Source organism: Sprattus sprattus (genome assembly GCF_963457725.1).
Source record: "Sprattus sprattus genome assembly, chromosome: 9".
NCBI lineage: Eukaryota > Metazoa > Chordata > Actinopteri > Clupeiformes > Clupeidae > Sprattus > Sprattus sprattus.
Window position 1 is genome coordinate 23,519,709 of NC_137928.1, and position 20,342 is coordinate 23,540,050.

The following is a 20,342-nucleotide window of genomic DNA, read 5'->3' on the forward strand; positions in this document are numbered from 1 at the left end:
TGTTTCAAATAGGGATGCACCTATACTACTTTTTAAAGGTACAAGTACTTACATTTGTTTACATAGGGTAGTATCTCTACTATAAGTCATAGACAGCATTTCTATACCATTGCAATGCTAAATGCAAGGTTTTATTTTCATCGGCTGTGCTCTGGTTAAAATAAAACATAAATAATAGTATGAATATAAAATAAAATGTGTAATAGGAGGCTATTTCCAACCAAAAATAAACATAAAACCTTCAAAACAGTTGTGTTGGCGCATGGTATCTGAGAACGTTTTATGAGCATGAGTAGGAGTATATGAGCACAGTATTGGCCGGATAGCCGACACTGGTATCACTGGTATAGTTTCCAAAAAAAACAGTGTCCTCTGGAAGTAGTTTTCACTTGAGGTACTTGATATGGGTTAAGTAAAGAGAAAAGATTGTTATAATAAAAGTATATTTGTAAAAATGGGTTAAAAGTGTAAGAGAAGATTTATGTGGCCAAGAAGGGACATGTTATAATTATATAAAAATATGATTATTTGAAGCCAAATTGGCTTTCAGCATCTCTCTGCATGGAACGGTGATTTGGCTATGGCCTCAGCCAAGATCTGAGCTGCTGCATGAAAATTTGAAGCAGCAACACCAACTCATTACCACACATTACAAAACCTCCTTTGCATTGTTTATGTCCGCTTCTTCAGAAACCCCTTTGCATGCATTACATGTAACACGTCACCCCCCACTCTCTCTGTACATCAGACTGCAATACCAATAGTAGGGGCACACAGTACACAGCCGTGTCTTTCTTACTCTTCCAACACAGAAGTATGCTAGTTATTTGCGTGAGCGCTGATCTGTCACTGTCTCACACCTCCCGTGGCGCTGGAGGTGGAGGTGACGGTGGCTGTGATCGATGATCTGTGTCTGCCTGAGTACTCCTCTGAGGAGAGGAACAGGCCCAGCGGATCAGTGTGTCAGCTCACACCTCCTGATGTGCTGGGAAAATTACTGCTGCTCAGAAACAGCCTCAGACCGTCTGCATAGCCCATGCCAGCTCTGCTAATGAGGTTTAATCTCTCATTTTATGTTCATTAAGATCAGCATGCTGACTGCATTTGTTCATAACACTGTACCCCACAACCCCTCCCCAACACAAGCACATACATACATACACACACACACACACACACACACACACACACACACACACACACACACACACACACACACACTAGGCCTCACATAACACCAGGTCTAACACAACTTGAAGATGATGAAAAAGAAGGTGTGCGGTTCCACAAACTTAATGTACACCCCATTAGCCAATCAGAAAACAGTATTTCGTTCCAGAGGGAGATAAGATGATGTTAATGTTAATTTGCACTTGGATACATATGATAGTCTTGATTTGCCCTCCAGTCTGTCCTTACGGCAAGTCACAATACCTAATATTAGCATCAGACTTTTTCATGAATACTCCTTTCCAAGATTTGTCCAAAGATGTTTTTTTCTTCCAGTTCTGCAGCCTATTAGTGTTGTCCAGTGTGAGTCACTATGTGTGTGTGGTATGTACTGTATGTGTGTGTGTGTGTGTGTGTGTGTGTGTGTGTGTGTGTGTGTGTGTGTGTGTGTGTGTGTGTGTGTGTGTGTGTGTGTGTGTGTGTGTGTGTGTGTGTGTGTGTGTGTGTGTGTCAGGTAAAGAAAGAAGCAAAAATCCAAGTGAGACTTTCTGTTATTGCTCTGTGCTTACCTAAAGCATCACTTATCATCCCCTCTGGGGAAACAAATCTTTGGAAATGCACTCCAAAACCCGCATTGACTTCAGTTTTACTTTGCAGTGTGTCAGCATTTTGTTTAAAAGTGGGAAGTTGGTTATATGGAATTCTCCTTGGAGTATACTCTCCTTGGAGTATACTCGATGATATGTATGTCTTGGTAATAAGAAGCTATTGGTGTTTTATCTGCCACAAAAGCAAGACAGTATTTGTGCGCTACTATTATTCATATCAGGTAAAGTATACATACATTAAGGGCTGTATTGCCCTTTTTAAGGACAAGTAGGTTATTCAGTAATGGGCTGGAAAGGTAGGCACAAAAGTTAACTTTTGAAGTTAAGCTGACAATGTTTACCCATAGTTTATCATTACTATTTAACTGTTCTTCATTAGGTTAGGGTGAAACAACCTTGTGTGTTGTTATCATTTCAGTTGCATTTAATGTTAGAAAGTTTAAAAAAAAAAGCAGTTTGAGTACAGAATGGATTAATTCCTTCCCTTGCTCTTCGAGGGGGCTAGCATTGCTGATTGCCACTGAACACTTGATTCTTCTGTTGTGCACCCTAATTAGTCCCACCAGATACAGTGTCGCTCCAGGCAGCACAATGGGCTCATTTGGGGCAATTGACTGGGGCTTTTGTCCGGTGGTGTATATCCAGTGATGGCACTGAGGTCATACAAGATGGTGGACGCTCACAATAGCAACCAGCTTCTTGGGGAAAGTCAGTCGACAGTGGATTGGCCAGATGATGACTGAGTGGAGGTGGAGTGCTGAACAAGAGGTCTGTTTAGAATGTGTGTGTGTGTGTGTGTGTGTGTGTGTGTGTGTGTGTGTGTGTGTGTGTGTGTGTGTGTGTGTGTGTGTGTGTGTGTGTGTGTGTGTGTGTGTGTGTGTGTGTGTGTGTGTGTGTGTTGTTGTTGTTGGAGGAAAGACAATATTTTCTTTTTCAAAGTTAACATGTGGCATAATTTACCATTGTGGAGTAGGCCTAAGTGTTGGCAGAGAGATCAAAAGGGCAATTGACATTCTCACAAATCATTTTATTTTACTACAGCATTGCAAGTACATGAAATTCTGACAAACACAATCCAATGAGAGATGAAAGCATTGTTATTTGGCCATCATGTTCTTCTTGGTATTGTTTTGTGGCCGGAACAGAATGATGTAACATTTTGGTGCAAAGATGCACAGGAGCAGCCCATAGCTGGAGGCCAGGATGGCGAAAATTTCCACGGCAACAGTGTACTTTCCTGGCGAGCTCACATAGGCTGGGATGAACGCAATCCACACGGCGCAAAAGATCAGCATGCTGAAGGTGATGAACTTGGCCTCATTAAAATGATCAGGGAGCCTCCTGGCAAGGAAAGCTAGTAAGAAACAAACAGTTGCCAGTAGCCCAATGTAACCCAGCAGAGCAGCAAACCCAGCCAGAGAGAGGGCTGCACACTCCAGGACTACTATGGCGCTGTGGACAGTGGCTTTATTTGTAGTGGGGAGCGGAGGGTCTAGTGTAAGCCACAGCACACACACCAGCACCTGGATCAAGGTGCTCAAGCAGATACCAATCCTCTGTTGTGCCGGCCCGAAGTAGCGCATCAGGTTTCTGCCCGGCAGAGTGGCACGGAAGGCCACAAGGACCACCACCGTCTTACTGAGGATGCATGATATGCACACCACAAAACTCACCCCAAAGAGGGTGTGTCTCAGCATGCAGGACCAGGACAGCGGCCGGCCAATGAAGGCTATGGCACACAGGAAGCAGGGGATGAGGGACAGCAGCAGAAGGAAACTCAGCTCCGAGTTGTTGGCACGAACCAGAGGTGTGTTCCTGTGGTGGATGAACGTCCCAAGGACAGCAAATGTGAGCATCACCCCGGAGATTGAAAGCAATGTCAGAATGATCCCCAACGGCTCTTGGAAAGAGAGGAACTCCTCTTGCTTTGGGATGCATTCTGTTCTCAGGTGGTTGGACCAAAAATGCTCTGGACATCTTGTGCATCCTGTCGCACCTTGATTGAAAAGTAAGTAAAACAAACCAAACAGCATACGATGTGAGTAGTCTAATAAAGTGAGACCAACTGGAAAAGTGTAAAAGAATTGTACCTGTTTCATTACTGATTTCCCCATCTGGGCATCGAATACAGTCAAAACAGCAAACAGGTTTTTCCTTTTGCAGAGCCCTCCAGGTGCCAGGGGTGCAAGGGGTACTGCATACTGATACAGGCACCTGCGGAAAACCAGCAAAATGCCCTGCTATTGACCTTTAAATTTCCTGTACATAACTCCAAAAGGTTATTGTCATAGCAACTAAGCCCTCGTTCTGTTGTCTCCCCACATCCTGATTAAACACATTGTATAATATGTACATGTATGATTTGTAGCAGTGCTATTTTTCTGAAGTGAAGAAAGATTTTGCCCTTTTTCAGTTTCTGCTGAAAAACATCTGTGGTGGTGAACAATGCTGGTAGTCAGGATAATAGATCAGAGGTCTCAGTCTGTGCAGTGTACTCAATCGTATTATTTAAACCCAAAAAATGCAAGTAAATCCATTAACTGTGACCTCCCTTGCACATTCTTTGGACAGCTTCCTCTCTGGAGGGTGCTGGCGTGTTGGCTTAACGCGTCCACATTGTCTTCTTACATTCTAACGTATTCATGCCTTCCTAACATAAACAGACCTTTCTGTGAACAACATTTTTTCAGTGAGTCTCCCTTTGCCTTTTTCTAATTCCTCTGTGTTTAAGAGACAACAGTATTAAGCTTGGTTTCATGGCTGCTTTGGCTGTCAAAACTGTCACAACGAATCTTTTTACTCATTAGCTGACATATTTACCTTGTTGGTCCATCCACCACCCCACACAACTTTAGAGAGGTCAAGCTGGAGTTTCTGATCTGGGTCATACTGTCCCACCTTCACAAATGCAGCCGTGCCCCCATGACCTATTTGCCAGTTGATGATGTCATAAGATGCAGAAGGGTCTCCATTTACATCAAAGTTTACAATGTCTCCCAGAGGTGTTGTAAAATTCACCCTCTTTAGGTAGTGAAGGAGCTTCAAAAATAGATTAAAACACACACACACAAACATACAGAGAGGGAGAGAATGAAAGACAGAAAGAGAGAGAGAGAGAGACATACGGACATACACACACACAGAGAACATATTATTTTCCATACTCCGATCAGCAGGCTACAATCCAAACTAAAGCAAAGATTATATGACTGATAAGATGGCATGAAAACATAATAAAGTTGCACTGCCTGACCTACTTGTTTTGGCATAATCTTATTGATGCTGGGACACTTCCCATTTTGAAATTGCCCCTGCCCTGGTTGGCAAGCAAGCATGTCTTGAATGGCATGGGCAACAGCATACACAGCCTTGTACACATTAAAGCTCACTCCCAGCTGAGTCACATCTGAGTATGAGCTGGCCTGCTCCTCTATGCTCTCTGTCCCCGTGCACTGGGGCCTGTCGGCCCTGGAGGAGGGGTTTCCCTCCAGTGAGCACTCAAACAGCGTCTCCCAGAACTCTCTTACAAACGGCTCAGTCTTCGACCCCGCAGGCTTGATGCGGGTGAGGAAGGGGCCTAAGCCAGGGATTTGGGCCTTCCTCAGTGCAAAGCCCAGTGTCCCCACCAGTGAGGGCAAATTCCAAGGGGTTGAGATGTCGGATGCTGTAACCCAGCCCTCTGAGCCAATCCACTGCCTGTCACTGATGTTCTGCCTCACCACTTCCTCCAGGAGCACTTTGGCATCTGTAGCGATGGCAAAGATCACCACCACCCTTGCCGTCGACAGGCGGATGGTCTCCACAATGTGTCTTATCCTCCAGGGGGTGAGGGCTTTGGGGATGACTTGGCTGAAGGAGACACAGACATCTGAGCCCTGCAGCTCCTCCAAGAGCAGCTGCGCCCCGTAACGGCCATATTCGTCATCTCCAAACACCAGTCCGATCCATTCCCAGCCCAGAAGCTGCAGCAGACGAGCAAGTTCTTTGGCTTGGAAAGCATCGCTGGGGACTGTGCGAAAAAAGGTTGGGTACTTCCTTCTGTCACTTAGACATGCACAGGAGGCAAAGTAGCTGACCTATAGAGGAGAGACATGAATATACAAATACATAATAAGACAGAGATTGAAATATTTCATTTGAACTTGGAACTACAATTGCTATTGGTTGTTAATTGTACAGCCTATATGAATATATGAGGTATCATTCCACAATGGATTAGTGCTCTGTTACATCAGAAATAAAACTGGAATACAACAGGTAGGGATTAGAGTCCTTAATCGTTCTAGAATACACAACAATCCATAATCACAGAGAGCAGAGAGAATAAACAGTGATTAGCATTGTGCTCTGTCTCACCATGGGGATGTCAAAAATACCCAGAGTCCGAGCAACTGCAATGGAGCCAGACGACCTGGCATCACCGATGATGACAGGCACCTGAGGGGTGCCAGTGCAGCTGGAACCCCACAAAGCAGCATCCTGCCCCGTCACCATGGCCAGCGCTGCACCAACTGTCGTCTGCTCCTCCAGGCAGGAGTCAAATGCCAGGTACCCTAGGGTGAGGTTTGGCAGCAAGCCAGGGTTACGGTTTATCTCCTCAATGGTAAACACCATAGTCTGAAGCCAGCGATAGTTCCGTAAGATGAACCTGCAAAGAAATGAGGACTTCCAGTATTTGAAGGAAACTTTGTTCATTCTTACTGTACTTAAATACATGCTGAAAAGAGAGGTAATTTCTCAGCAAAACTACATACATACATACATACATACATACATACATACATACATACATACATACATACATACATACATACATACATACATACATACATACATACATACATACATACATACATACATACATGCATATATACATACATACATACATACATTCATTCATCAAAACATGCAAGGTTATAAAACCATGTAGTGTAGAACTGAGGAGTACTTAATGCAATGCAGTTTGCGTTCTCAACTCTACTTACCTCTGACATGTAGCGTTGCTCATTCGTCCTTTGAAAGTAAGATCAGGCTTAGGTGCCATGATATGAACAGGAAACAGCCCCCCTATGACCACATCTCCCTCTTTGTAGAGACTATTAGACACAGTCTTCCACTGTAGACGACAGGCAGGCTCCTGACCATCTACCCATTCCTGACCACAGAAGACCAATAGCAGCCAGAGGCCAACGCTGATGCCCATCACCTGTACAAGCAACAGAGAAAGACGGATGTCATAAGGTGAAGGCGCCTGACATCCCCTTCACAGAGTGAGACAAGAGAAATTGAGACCCTGCTTAAGTAGAGGTACATTTTCCCAGAGCAAACTAAACAAGTGAATACACAGGAGCATTCTGGGTGGGTTGGGTGGAGATAATTTGACAAAGCGATAATTGGACAAAGTGAGCCACGGCTACAGAGAAACAAAAACACTATATTTAAAAACTATTACTCCAATTCATGTAGAACCCAGAGGGATATTTCTGATAGATACAGTATGTGAGGTAATTTGGTATTCTGTGGATACTCCAAATATTTTACTATTTAAGATGTTCTTCATGTGAGTTGCCTGTTCATATTCTTGTAGTTAGTGATGAGAGAGAACCTGTGACATGCCCAAAGGAAAAAGCCTTTTATTTACAATCCACAGGGAGTCGTGTTTAATTAAAGCAAATTAGATAATTGTAGGGACTCCGGGGGTAGTCATTCAATCACTTTGTTTTCCAGGGATTTTGAGGACCATTAGCACTCCCACACTGACACACTTCACTTGCACAAATGCAAAAACACACACACACACAACAAACAAAGCACACACAACACATTAAATACATACACACAACCACACACACACACACACACACACACACACACACACACATACACAAACACACCATACAAGACTCTCTTGTAGCATCTGCTCCTTGCAACGTTTTGTATAATGCGCTATCAACTCTAATCACGTGAACAGACAGATCCAGTATGACAAAGATTATAGAGTGACATAGGAAGCAACAGAAGCCTGGCTGGCAAGGTGTGGACGAGAGCTGTGCCTGCTCAAGTTCCTCTCACAGAGCCACTCCACACCACTCACTCCTGATCAGAAGCTGGGGTTGGTGTTCAGCTTGACCCCAGGCAATTACTGTCAGCCGTCACTCTACTGTTCTCCAGTGCTTTCATAACAGTAAACTCCAGGCACATGCTCCTCATATTCCTATGATAAAACCGGTTGGGGTTTAGTAAAGCAACTCATCCAAATGACTGATTTCAAAAACCTTTACAAATGGTTTTTGTTAAACTCTGTATTTCCCCAAATTCCATGTATGAATTCTGGAAAAAAGAAATAAAATGCTTAAAAAATAAATTAGATAAATAAAATAAAAACATACTTCTTCTTCTTCTTTGTCTTATTATTATTGTTATCATTATTACATAAAAGAAAATCTCTTTGTTCTTCTTAAGAACATTGATGTAAGGCACCTGGCTGGATTCCTTAGGATTCTTAGTTGAGGCTACGGAGATACGTTTTATATGTGTAGCTGTAATGCAATCATATGGACTTGTAGTGTTCTCTGTTGTCTTCTCGTGACGTGTTGTAAAGTGCGCATGTGGATAAAAGTATAATGTTCTGCATTTTTAAATCTATTTGTAATCATGTTAATAATCCCAATTTGTGCTAAAAGTATCTGTAATCTAACTAGACGTAACGCAAAGTTCGGTCTCACTTATTTTCTATGTATTTATGTGTCTATATTGTTGTTTGCCAGACTAATATTCCTGAAAGAATGATGACCCACACACACCCGAGCACGAAGAATTTAACAGGTAGATACGAGTTTTGGTATGCACCTATAGAGATATTAACTCGCAGGCGAGCCGTCAACGACCAAGCAGTGTCAGGGTGAGCTTGTGCTCACCCTAAACACTGAACAACAGAGTCAGGGTTTTCAGAAGCTAACAGGTTGTGCCTGTTTTCTTGTTGTAGTTTTACCCATAGCTATAATCGCAAAATATTTTCAACCATAATAACTGTCCTAACCACCCAAAAAGAATTCCCTTGTTGATTAGCCAGAGCCATGGTTGCTGTTACAACATTGGAAGCACAAAATATGCAATACGATTCAAATTGACATACACAGATGTTTGCTTGCTTATTGTATTACTTATTATGTGTGTGCACAAGTCATTTATACATCTGTGGACATGCATACAGGCATGGTAGTGTATGTTGGCTGAGTAGCTTGAGTAGTATTTGTATTGGTATCTGTCCTCAGCTGAGGAGGACTATGAGGATGTTGTGATGGAGTACCTGGAGGAAGATGGTTACCTTGAGGAGGAGGAGGAGGAGGAGGAGGAGGTGATATCTTTTGAGGAGAAGGCAAAATGTCTAAGAAGGGGAGATCTGGAGGCCGGGCCATCCCAGGCACGTGCGTCAAGAGGACTCGCATGTTCTGTATCAAGAGGGGTATTGAGAAGCAGCGAGGTGAGACCATTGAACATAACATGCCTTGGGAGGAGGCATTTACATACATGCCTTGGGAGAGGGGTTTAAGAAATAAAGATAAATCTACAGACAATAATACACAACTATAACCGCAACGTACCACAACGTCCATTTTCCAGCCATCAACTTTTTGTGAACACCAAGGCATTTATTTAGGCCTTTATTTGAACATTGATAAATATTTCCCCGAAAAATGTAAATGCACCGGAATTAGCTATGTTAGCTAGTTTTCATCCGTTGTCCCTTGGCATGGCATGACAGAGAGATACGGAAATAAAATAAAGAAATAATAATACAAAATTATATCATTAAAAGAAATAATAATTATAATAAAAAAGATAAGCAACAGTTTGACAAAACAGTGAAGTTAAGGTTTGTAAAAACCAGACATACAGTACATACAAGGTAAACAACAATTTCAGAGAGTTCCAGGTGTTAATAGGGATTTTTTGTGTTGTGTGTGTTTGTATGAAATATGTCTGTGCAGAAAAGTTAGTTTTGCACAGTTCAGGCCTATTGATTCCACAGGCTTAGATCAAATCTGTTCTTTTATGCTCTCAAAAACCGATGGTAATTAGGAAACATAATTTTTTCATTTCAGTTAAAGACCCTGCAGGTGTTCTCATCCGCTACCAAAAGATCTTGGTGACCTACCAAAAGCTGAGAACCATGTCCAAGGCCTTCAAGGTGCATGGCGTGGACCGTAACACAGTAGTTTCCACCACGCCCATTGCGGAGCTCTCCATGGTGGCTCCCGAGAAGGTGAATGAGGTGGGCGAGTTCGACCCGTCCAAAGACAAGCTGCTAGAATACGCACAACGATGCTACAAGGCACTGGACGAGGCTTCGCAAGCCAAAGTGCAGGCCCTGAAGAAGAACAACTTCCTACTGCCCATCTCCTACCTCTTTAAGAACTGAGGAAGTGGAAGTGGGACACTCTTAAAAACGATTCTTTTTCCTTTTTTAGATTTTTATTTTACACCATGAGTGAATGATTCGATTTCTTATTTCTGTTTATAAAGTTTATCTTTATCATATACTACGTAACTGTCCAGTCAAATTCACATTTTATAGAAGTTCGTGCTGTTACAGGAGGAGATCTGGTTTGGTAAAATGTTTAAGATTAGTTATACAGAATAATTTAAATTTAAATGAGATGTACAGAGTTCTATTACTTATGTAACTACACTGTAATAAGGACTATGCGGGAGTTCATTTATTCATTGCTGGAGTACTGTACACTGAGTTTGGTTTACAGTTTTTCTCGATTGCTTACACACATTTAGCAAATTATGGATCAGCTTAATCTAATGCTCACACCTTTTTTGCACAGCAAGCGTCTTCTATGGCGAATGGCTTAACTATTTCTTATTGCTTTCACACAAGTATAACACACTTTTCAAAACAGTTAACACACTTAGAGAAAGGCACAAAACCTACAGGAGCTGCATTCAAGACTTCACTATGGGCCTCAGGGCAGTGCGTTCGACGAGAGCTATCCTGGGAATTCGCCATTTAAGAACCTATCTCTAAAGGAGACTGTTCTTGCTTAGATGTCTAGATGATGTCGGTAAATTGCAACAAAATTTCATTACAAGCAAGACCATGCTTCCATGACCTGGCTGCTGAACTTCAGAGAACCGGAGGGGCCACCTGCTCAGCAATGCAGACGCCTTGTCCTGGCAGGCATGCTAAGTAGAGCAGAGCTGGCAAGGTCTGCACAGCAAGGAAAAGAGCCCAGCTGTGCTGCTGGTGGCCGCACTGCGAGCTGCCTCTTCAGCTACAGCAAGCAGCGCTCACCAGTCTTCAGCAGCAGAGAGCAGCAGAGAGCAGCGCTCAGCAGTCTTTAGCAGCCAACAGTGAGGTCAGTTCTTCGATCATGAGACTCTATGGAGAGTCCAGGCTCAAGATCCTGTCCACGCCTTTGACCAGGCCCGGCTGGGTGTGGATCAGGGACTGCCCTTGACACCCATCTCTGCTTTGGACCCTGAGACCAAAGCTGTCCGTTCCCAGTGGCCCGCCTCCAGCATGCAGCATGCGCTGCTGTGTCAACATTGGAACGCTCCTGGGGGGTCAACGCAACATCCTGCAGCTGCTGGTGCCTCCCTGCCTGCGTGCCTGAGGCCTCCAGCTGGTCCATGGCTTGGGGGGGCAGGCCACTTCAGACCATAAAGAAATATGTCTGTAAATTGCAACAATATTTAATTACGTCAGCGAAAGAAAGAAAAGTTATAATAACTACAGTTGTTACTATAATCCAGAGACCAGGAGCACAGCCAGGAGGGTATTGACTTTCTGAATGCATTAGTCTTGGCTTTGTGGAAATGAAACAAAAGCTCACTGTATGAATTGCTGAGTCTAAAGCTAAGTGGTAAGTTGTAAGTCGCGTTAGTTAATCACTTTAATAGCATTACATCAATCTACAGTATGATGAATGGTGGTCACCATTTGACTACACCTTTTGGTGAGTGTGTCTGTTTTGTAACAGGTAATGCCATTTGCATGTGGATGATGGATGATGGCCATCACGCCATCCCTCACCAGTCTTTTCTTTCTTCATCCAGCCTGATGAAGAGGCACAGTGCATGCCGCCACTCCCATAACGCGCACATCGCGCTGTGCGTAGGGCACCAAGTCCGGAGGGGGCACCAAAAAATAGGCAACTGAAAAAGCATCATAGATATAATAATGATAATGTCGATATTATTTTAGTACAGAAATATTAGGCACTTTTTAGGTATGTACATCATAATACCGGCAGAACAAGAGAAATATTGAATTGCTCCTAAAGTTACGATGGCGGGCCCCAAATTGGCAGCCTTGGTCTAATGCTATTTCAAGAAAACAACATGAAATTTGAGATAAACTTGTAATAATTGTCTCATCCAAGCAAGTACAGTAGTGGTTTGCCAAAATTACACTGAAATGCATAGGTTTTTGGTATGGCTATTGAAACCTTGTGATATCCATAATTGTTGGTCAGCTGTTGGCGCCCGCGTGCACCTGAAAGAAAGTGTCCCAAATGTGGGGGGGGCATCATAAGGGAGTTATGCTAAGGGCACCAAAATGGCTAGCAGCGGCACTGAAGAGGCATTTGATCTAACTGCATGCTCCTTACCTTGCTTACTCTGTAGAGAGAGAGTGTTGAAGAAGCTGATTTCCAGCAAGAGACCATGTGACTGAGACTCGCTCCAAACACCAGGCCGTATGGTGGGTTGACACTGCAATATGTCTATTGTTGGGGATATTGTAGAAAGAGGTCAGTCATGCAAGATGGCTCGATGACTTTTTCAAAAACATGCCTTATGTCAAAGTACTGAACCTTGCCTAATCAGTACGAGTGAACAAAAGCGCTTTGTACTAGTAGACCTCTAAAGGAGCTTTACATTCCTTGGACAATTAAGTAACTGTAAATAGAACAAGTGCAGGTGGCTATAGTAGAGGCTCTCCCTGTTTAATATTAATGCCCGTTAATCAGAAATCTTTCTGAGTTTGCCCTAATCATGCACTGATTTCAGGCAGTACGTAGATCCAATCCTTTTTTTATCCAGATTCAGATTTATAAGTGTGAAAGAGAGAAACACCTAATGTAGACACAGGCCATTTTCCACAGGATGCATCTGATGGCATGTGCAGACATTTACTTAGGTTACTTAGGCGGGTATATATTAGATGAAAAAATATCAGTGTTCTGCAGTGGACTTATGTATTTATTTAACTTCAGCTTTTTAATGTCTGTATGATAATACTGATGGCTGCCTCAGTTCAGTCCTCGTCTCATAGATAGATGTGAGAAAGAAAACAAAGAAAAATACCTCACAAACAAGAAACTCCATTTGCACCCAACTGGATCATAGTATGTTTTTTTGCTTAGTTGGACAAATTAACAATACATCAATTAAATTCGATTTATTCATTTCAATAATGAGGTAACAATCTATAATGATAAGAAGGTAAGTTGTATTTCTTAAATCAACTTAATAAACATGTGCATTTCTTTGATTCTAAACTGTGGCCCACTGTAGTCTCACTTTTGGCCCATAGTCTGGTGCCCCTAATGTTAACATGTAAAAAGATGCAGGTGGCTCGTCATGGTGAAATCTCTATAGGCTTGTCCTCATGGCGATCTCGTGGTGGTCCTCATGGGTAAAACTTACTGATGGCCGAGCTGTGTACTAGCTCACTGTCACGAGTTAGCTGAGCTAGACCACCAGCGGCTCTATTTCCAGCCAAAGGCTGATAGTCTCCTCGAGAACCCCAAGAGGCAGAGTGAAAACAAAGGTGAAAGGGGCGTCCAAAGTCTTTACTTGACAACTTAAATCAATCTTACAAACACAGTAACAATCAGACATAAGTCCAAGTCTCAGCAAGGAGCAATGCCAACAGAGGGTTTAAATACTAGAACTGAAAAGGGTAAACGAGTTAACACAGGTGATGAACATTAACACAAAATGCAATCAATGCAATCAAAAGGTCATGTGCTCCAGGTGAGTCCCTCTGTCAGGAAAGACCAAATATGGGCATCCTTAGGTTACTTCCGTCTGGTCTCCCTGGATAGCCTTGTGACAGCTCACAATGTGTCTGTGTGGGACGTCTGTGGACCAGCCCATGTGGGAATGTCCATAGTTAACCGCTGTGGCCCTGTGTGTAATTTGTATCACTTTATCCTCTATTGGGCCCACGCTGGGTCATACTTACTGGGCTAACTCACTTAAAACTAGTGGTTATGCCACCATAAATTTGAAACTCAAGCCCTTGTCAAGCAGGTGGAACGATAATATGTTAAAACCTCACAGACTGTGAGTCAAATCCCTAAACATCTGCACAATTTGTTGAGGCGGAACCCAGATTAAGTTCCCTTCAGCTATATGTGGATCCAAATGTACTCCAGATGTGCTTGCTTGTTGTACCCACGGATTCAATTTAGGTCTTTTCTTTTTCTTGCACTGAAAGTCCTTGTATTGGTGGTGAGTATTTTAAGGGCTGTGCACAATAAGTTCAGAGCGTAAAGCTTAGAGATCCAATCTCAATGGTATTTATGAATAATCTACCAAGCATGGCCTCGTTTCCCGATAACGACGTATCTTAACGGCCTACGTGGATTTTGGCGACATCGTAGACTCATCATTGCCGTAAGTGCGGCATCGGGAAACCGCTCTGCAATATCCCTCTTACGACCGATTTCAAGTCCTTTTTAGCGTTCGGGAAACTAGGCCCATGAATATATTAATGAATATACTCAATAGATTCCCAATACAGCTGGTACATTTTAAAACTAAATCAAACGTTGGCCCAAATTAAGCTCACACTTGTATACAGTGAATGTCTATGTCACACTGACATGCACAATATAATTGAACCAGTGACGTGCCGTGAGGTTCGTAGCTGGTGAGGCACAGAAACCGGAAGTGATTACGTAATTTTGAGCTCTAGTTGTTTAAAAATTTATATAATGTATACATACATGTATATATGTCTATGGTTTTAAAATTGTCATCTGATCAGAACTGAAAAAACGTTACGTTTTAATGTCTAATACCATTATTTTTAAACAATCGTTTTTTTATTGTATTATGATGAGTTATTAATAAGACATTAATAGTTACAAGCTAGAGTATGTAGCCCTCCACCAATGATATGGCTCATTTCATTTTGTCTGGAGAAAATATAACTACGGTGGTGGGATGCTAATTTAAATGACCATTTACCCAACTCGGACACAGTTTTGAAAAAACAATTACATATTTATTTACACAACATATTAAAAAGCAAACAGTTAAACACCGCATACATTGCACACAATACCAACATGTTCTACTGGCCAGTATAATTTATAGTTGGTGCACTTTCGTTGGAGCTCGTAAATAAAAACAAAAGTAATCCACTCACGACTTCCCTGTTCAGTGGAAATAGGTTGTCCTCTTCTCCCACGATCATCCTTGAGCGAATGCAGTCAGTGGCTAGTTTAGCTCACCTAGTCTGCTCACAACTTCAAGCCAACTGTCCTGTAGAAGCAGCCTTTAGCGTGGTTCGTGTTGCGCATGTAGTCCCGTTGGGAAACGTGAAACACTCCAATGCAAATGTCAATACATTCTGTCCCGTCGTTTGAAGCAAAACTTTTAGCTCCGGCATTGGAGCTCCCATTATTTATCATTTCACATTTCATTTCATGTTTGGATTGAAAGTCCAGTTTTGAGATCTGCTTCAGCTTAGCAATACGATGTTCCATTTTCGCCGTCAAGTAGAAGTGTAGAAGAAGTCCAACCGACGTCAGAACCTATACCCGACAAGTGCGCTCTCGCTCGCCTCCTTACCAGAGGCAGTGGTACTGCCTGCCTCCCCTAAGGGATTTTTCAATGAGTTTTGAGCGTGACTCAAAGGTTCTACGCTTGCGCACGCATGCGTAAAACCCAGTTTGGAGTGATTGCGCAATCCCCAATGCCAATGCATCGACCGCACGTCCCTGGTTCATTGGCTTATCACTGTCACTGGGAACCGGAAATGCGCAAATTCAGCGATTTTGATAATAAAAATGCTCGAAATGATCGGAATCATGCAGAAATGACACCCGTAACACAGATAACTAGAGAAATATGAATATTAATTTAAAATACATAAATATATATTATTATTATATACATGTACAGTACTGTGCAAAAGTTTTAGGCAGGTGTGAAAAAATGCTATGAACTAAGAATGCTTTGAAAAATGTAAACAATAAATGTTTTTTTTGTATCCATTTACATGGTAAGACTGAGCACAGCAACAAGACACAACGTAGTTATACTGCATCAGCAAGGTCTCTCCCAGACAAAGATTTCAAAGCAGATAGGGGTTTCAAAATGTGCAGTTCAAGCTCTTTTGAAGAAGACGTTGAGGATCGTAGACGCAGTGGTCAGCCAAGGAAACTTAATGCAGCTGATGAAAAACACATCAAGCTTATTTACCTTCGAAAACGGAAGATTTCAAGCAGTGGCATCAGCTCAGAACTGGCAGAAACCAGTGGTACCCAGGTACAGACATTTACTGTCCAGGGAAGTCTGGCCAGAAGTGGTCTTCATGGAAGAGTTGCAGCCAAAAAGCTCTACCCCGACAAGGAAACAAGGCCAAGTGACTGAACTAAGCACGAAAACATAGAAACTGGGGTGCAGAAACATGGCAGAAGGTGCTCTGGACTGATGAGTCAAAATTAGAAATATTTGGCTGTAGAAGAAGGCAGTTTGTTCGCCGAAGGGCTGGAGAGAGGTACAATAATGAGAGTCTGCAGGCAACAGTGAAGCATGGTAGAGGTTCCTTTCCAGTTTGGGGCTGCATTTCTGCAAGTGGAGTTGGAAATTTGGTCAGGATGAATGGTGTCCTCAATGCTGAGAAATACAGGCAGATACTAATCCATCATGAAATACCATCAGGGAGGCGTATGATTGGCACCAAATGTATTCTGCAGCAGGAACATAACCCCAAACATACAGCCAATGTCATTAACAACTATCTTCAGCTTAAAGAAGAACAGAAAGTCCTGCAAGTGATGGTATGACCCCCACAGAGCCCTAATCTCTACATCATCGAGTCTGTCTGGGTTTACATGAAGAGACAGAAGAATTTTAGGAAGCCTACATCCAAAGAAGATCTGTGGTTAGTTCTCCAAGATGTTTGGAACAATTTACCAGCCGAGTTCCTTCAAAAACTGCGCAAGTGTATCTGGAAGAATTGATGCTATTTTGAAGGCAAAGGGTGGTCACACCATATATTGATTTAATTTAGAATTTTCTTCTGTTCCTTCACTGCATTTTGTTAATTTATGAAGAATTGATGAAAATAAACTGTTAACACTTCCATTTTTGAAAGCATTCTTAGTTTACAGCATTTTTTCACACCTGCCTAAAACTTTTGCACAGTACTGTATATATATTTTTTTACTTTTCAAAATGTAAGGCTCTGCCTCCCCTGCCTCCTATGACTGCACGTCCCTGAATTAAACTCACAATATCAACTGTAAAAACCGTAAAAAATTGAATTCACAATACCAACTGTAAAAAATTGGCACAGCAGATGTACAAGATGAAATATATTCAGCACATTTGATTATGTTTCGAGGACCGAATAGTTATTGTTCATTCAATTATATATTATGAATATTAACAATAAAAACGATGTGCATTCACATCCTCTGTCCCATCAGCATTCCACACCTAAACAAACTTGCCTTTATTCAGTTTATCGTGATACCTTTTTTGTGCAGTCACTCACTATTTTTTACAGATTCTATACCATTAAATAGCTATTTAACCAGGAAATAATTTATCGCCAGTGTGATGTGAGGTCAGCTGAATAGCTCAAAAAGTGTTAGAATGCAGTACTGCATTTGACCACATGATACCGCCGTTTGACCTTTTGTTTGTTGGTGTTCCTAAGAAAAGACAAAAAGACTTGTAGCCTCATGGTACTATACTTTACAGTGGATCATTAAGAGTACAGCTGGCTTTCAAAGTGTGTTTGTTCTCGAAGAAGGTATGTCACCGACAGATTGTTAAGATGTGTGAAGAAGCGTGAGCTGTCAAACCTGCCCGCCTGAGGTATGTCCGACATGTGGTGGCCTCACATGCTCGTGGCCTGGGTCGCGCACAAAAGCCACGAGGAAGAGGGGATAGTGGGATGTCCCTGAGGTGAAGGTGTTGTCTTGGGCTGGAGGGGCTCCACGTGTGTGTGCTTGTGTGTGTGTGTGTGTGTCTGTGTGTGTGTGTGTGTGTGTGTGTGTGTGTGTGTGTGTGCGTGTCTGTGTGTGTGTGTGTATGTGTGTGTGTGTGTGTGTGTGTGTGTGTGTGTGTGTGTGTGTGTGTGTCTGTGTGTGTGTGTGTGTGTGTGTGTGTGCGTGTCTGTGTGTGTGTGTGTGTGTGTGTGTGTGTGTGTGTGTGTGTGTGTGTGTGTGTGTGTGTGTGTGTGTGGCCCTGCTTGAAACGGTGCTGGGCTCGTTAGTGGCTCCTCAGTACTGCTGACTCCTGGGCTGTAAAGGTCACGCTGCTTCAGTGGCAGGCTGCTCAGAGTTTAACCCCTTTGTGCCAGCCCAGCTCTTATTCTCCCCCTCACTGCTCTCTCTCTGGGTCCTCTGTGCTTCCTGCTTCACAAGAGGTTTTTTTCCCTTTAGAATCACTTTCCAAGCTTTACACTATCAACAGTTCAGCAGTTCTGTTTTAACTGAGAATCACACATCCTACTCTCTGTCCTCTCTGAATCCATTAACTACATGTATTATGTCTGTGTTGCTCAGCTTCATTCATTTGCTAATCTGATGCTTAATGAACTAAGCAGGGAGATATCAGAGCAAAAACCACCAAACCCCCTTTATCATATTATCGTGGTCTGTGGCCTCCCCATTCTTAAAAAATTAGTCAGTAGTCACAAACCAGGAAATGTCAAAAGTCATGTCATTGCAAGTGACAAAGTATGTGGTGGTATGAGCTTTGTGTGACTTATTTCTGGCTCTCCAGGGGTCTACATGAACGTCTCCTTCCAGACACAGCTCCTTCAAATCCCCCTTACATAAGCATGGCCTCTTTTAACACTCTATCCACATTTAGAAACGCAAATTTCCCCTCATCTTATGCAACTTTTCATGCAATAAATTATCCAAGCCCCCTAGATGTAGATGTGATAAATTGCTGATTTGTAATGGCAGAACTCAAACAAATGGAAGCACAATTTCAAGGGACACATGACTTCTTAGCAATATCTGTTTTCATTTAAGGCACAATATGGACAATGTCTACACTATGTTTCACAATTTCTCTGTAAGGAAAGGTCATGAGCTCCTCTAATAATCTCCTGCTACTCCCAATCGTTTAACATCGATAAACTGAATTCATAAGGTCGAATTAGCAATCAGTCCAGTCCAGTCCAGTTTTATTCGTGCTGTTCTATCAACATTTCCAGATTTAGTTATGCAGAAGTGAAAGTTTTCAGGATAAAGGCTTCAAATGTAATCTCTTGTTTTTGAGATAAAGAGAATAACAAAGTGAGATGTTGACCTAGAACTTGAAAAGATCAAGTGGCTTAAATCGGTACAAGAGGTTTGTCACATACTTTTGGTCTTAGGGTCAGTAGCCCTCAGTCACAGCCCAAATAAATGTTCACTGTGTGTGACTACTTGTTTTCCCTTTGGAAGATCTACAGTTTGTAATAGCTATACAGCCTTTCATGAAGGAAATTGGAACTTCAGACCGCATGCAGAGCTGAAATAACTCTTGTAAGGACAACAAATTAGATCCTCATGGCAATGCATTTGGAGCTGTTTGTCACCCACTTCTGACGCAACAATTGCAGGGCCAGTCTTTACATGTCACTGTTTGCCACTGGATATATCTGCTGATAATCACATTGCTTGGTACGAAGACTTCCAGGAGGAAACAGACTGCACATCACTTATCTGGGATCAGTTAAACAGTGTGAACCAGCTTCAGTGTGAACCAGCGCATGATGCAGGTTATGTGATATCCCTGTGATCTCATTGATGAGCCCATGCCAGCCATGGTCTTGGTAGATTGCCTGAAATGTTTATTTATTTTTTATGTAGAGACATTAAACTACAAACTCATGCAAGTTCAGACACACCACCAGGGCAGGAGGAACACGGTGGTAACAGGAGAGCTGGAACCTGTTGTTTCCCAAGGGTATGCTCACACATATTGATGTATTATATTTCTTCCTTTGGCTGAAACTGTTCCCACATTCTAGCCTCAGCGTACATGTACAACGTAATAGAATATATTTTGGTTTTGCATTTGTCCACACACTCATATGGTTGCTCTCATTGCTGATCTTACATGTTTTCATAAATGGTTTGTCCTTAGTATTCATCCGTAACCACCACTATGTACAAGAATGCATGACCAATTATATGATGTTACATTTTGTCAGAATATGTTAGAATTAGAAAATGTTTCTGTTCTATATAGCTGACCTCATTCACAGTACTATTAAACATACTCATATATCCAATGCTAAAAGTGTTTGTCGAGGTTTGTAAAAGTGAGTGTAATTTCATTCAAGTTGCAAACATAAGCACC

The 20,342-nt window shown here is 42.3% G+C and overlaps 1 protein-coding gene and 1 pseudogene across 2 annotated transcripts; one reads left to right on the forward strand and one right to left on the reverse strand.

The window, feature by feature from the left end:
• Window positions 1-2,875: 2,875 nt before the first annotated feature.
• On the reverse strand, window positions 2,876-6,981 carry LOC308370381 (extracellular calcium-sensing receptor-like; the record flags this gene model as incomplete). The annotated part of the gene is made up of 6 exons (XM_080845035.1): window positions 2,876-3,774; window positions 3,869-3,992; window positions 4,599-4,817; window positions 5,036-5,854; window positions 6,135-6,426; window positions 6,764-6,981. The coding sequence occupies 6 exons, from the start codon at window positions 6,979-6,981 to the stop codon at window positions 2,876-2,878; spliced, it is 2,571 nt and encodes an 856-aa protein (XP_080701161.1).
• A 346-nt stretch (window positions 6,982-7,327) lies between these two features.
• On the forward strand, window positions 7,328-10,200 carry LOC308370383 (coiled-coil domain-containing protein 106-like; annotated as a pseudogene). The gene is made up of 4 exons: window positions 7,328-7,338; window positions 8,634-8,739; window positions 9,053-9,261; window positions 9,884-10,200. The product of its transcript is annotated as a coiled-coil domain-containing protein 106-like (transcript).
• Window positions 10,201-20,342: the final 10,142 nt, after the last annotated feature.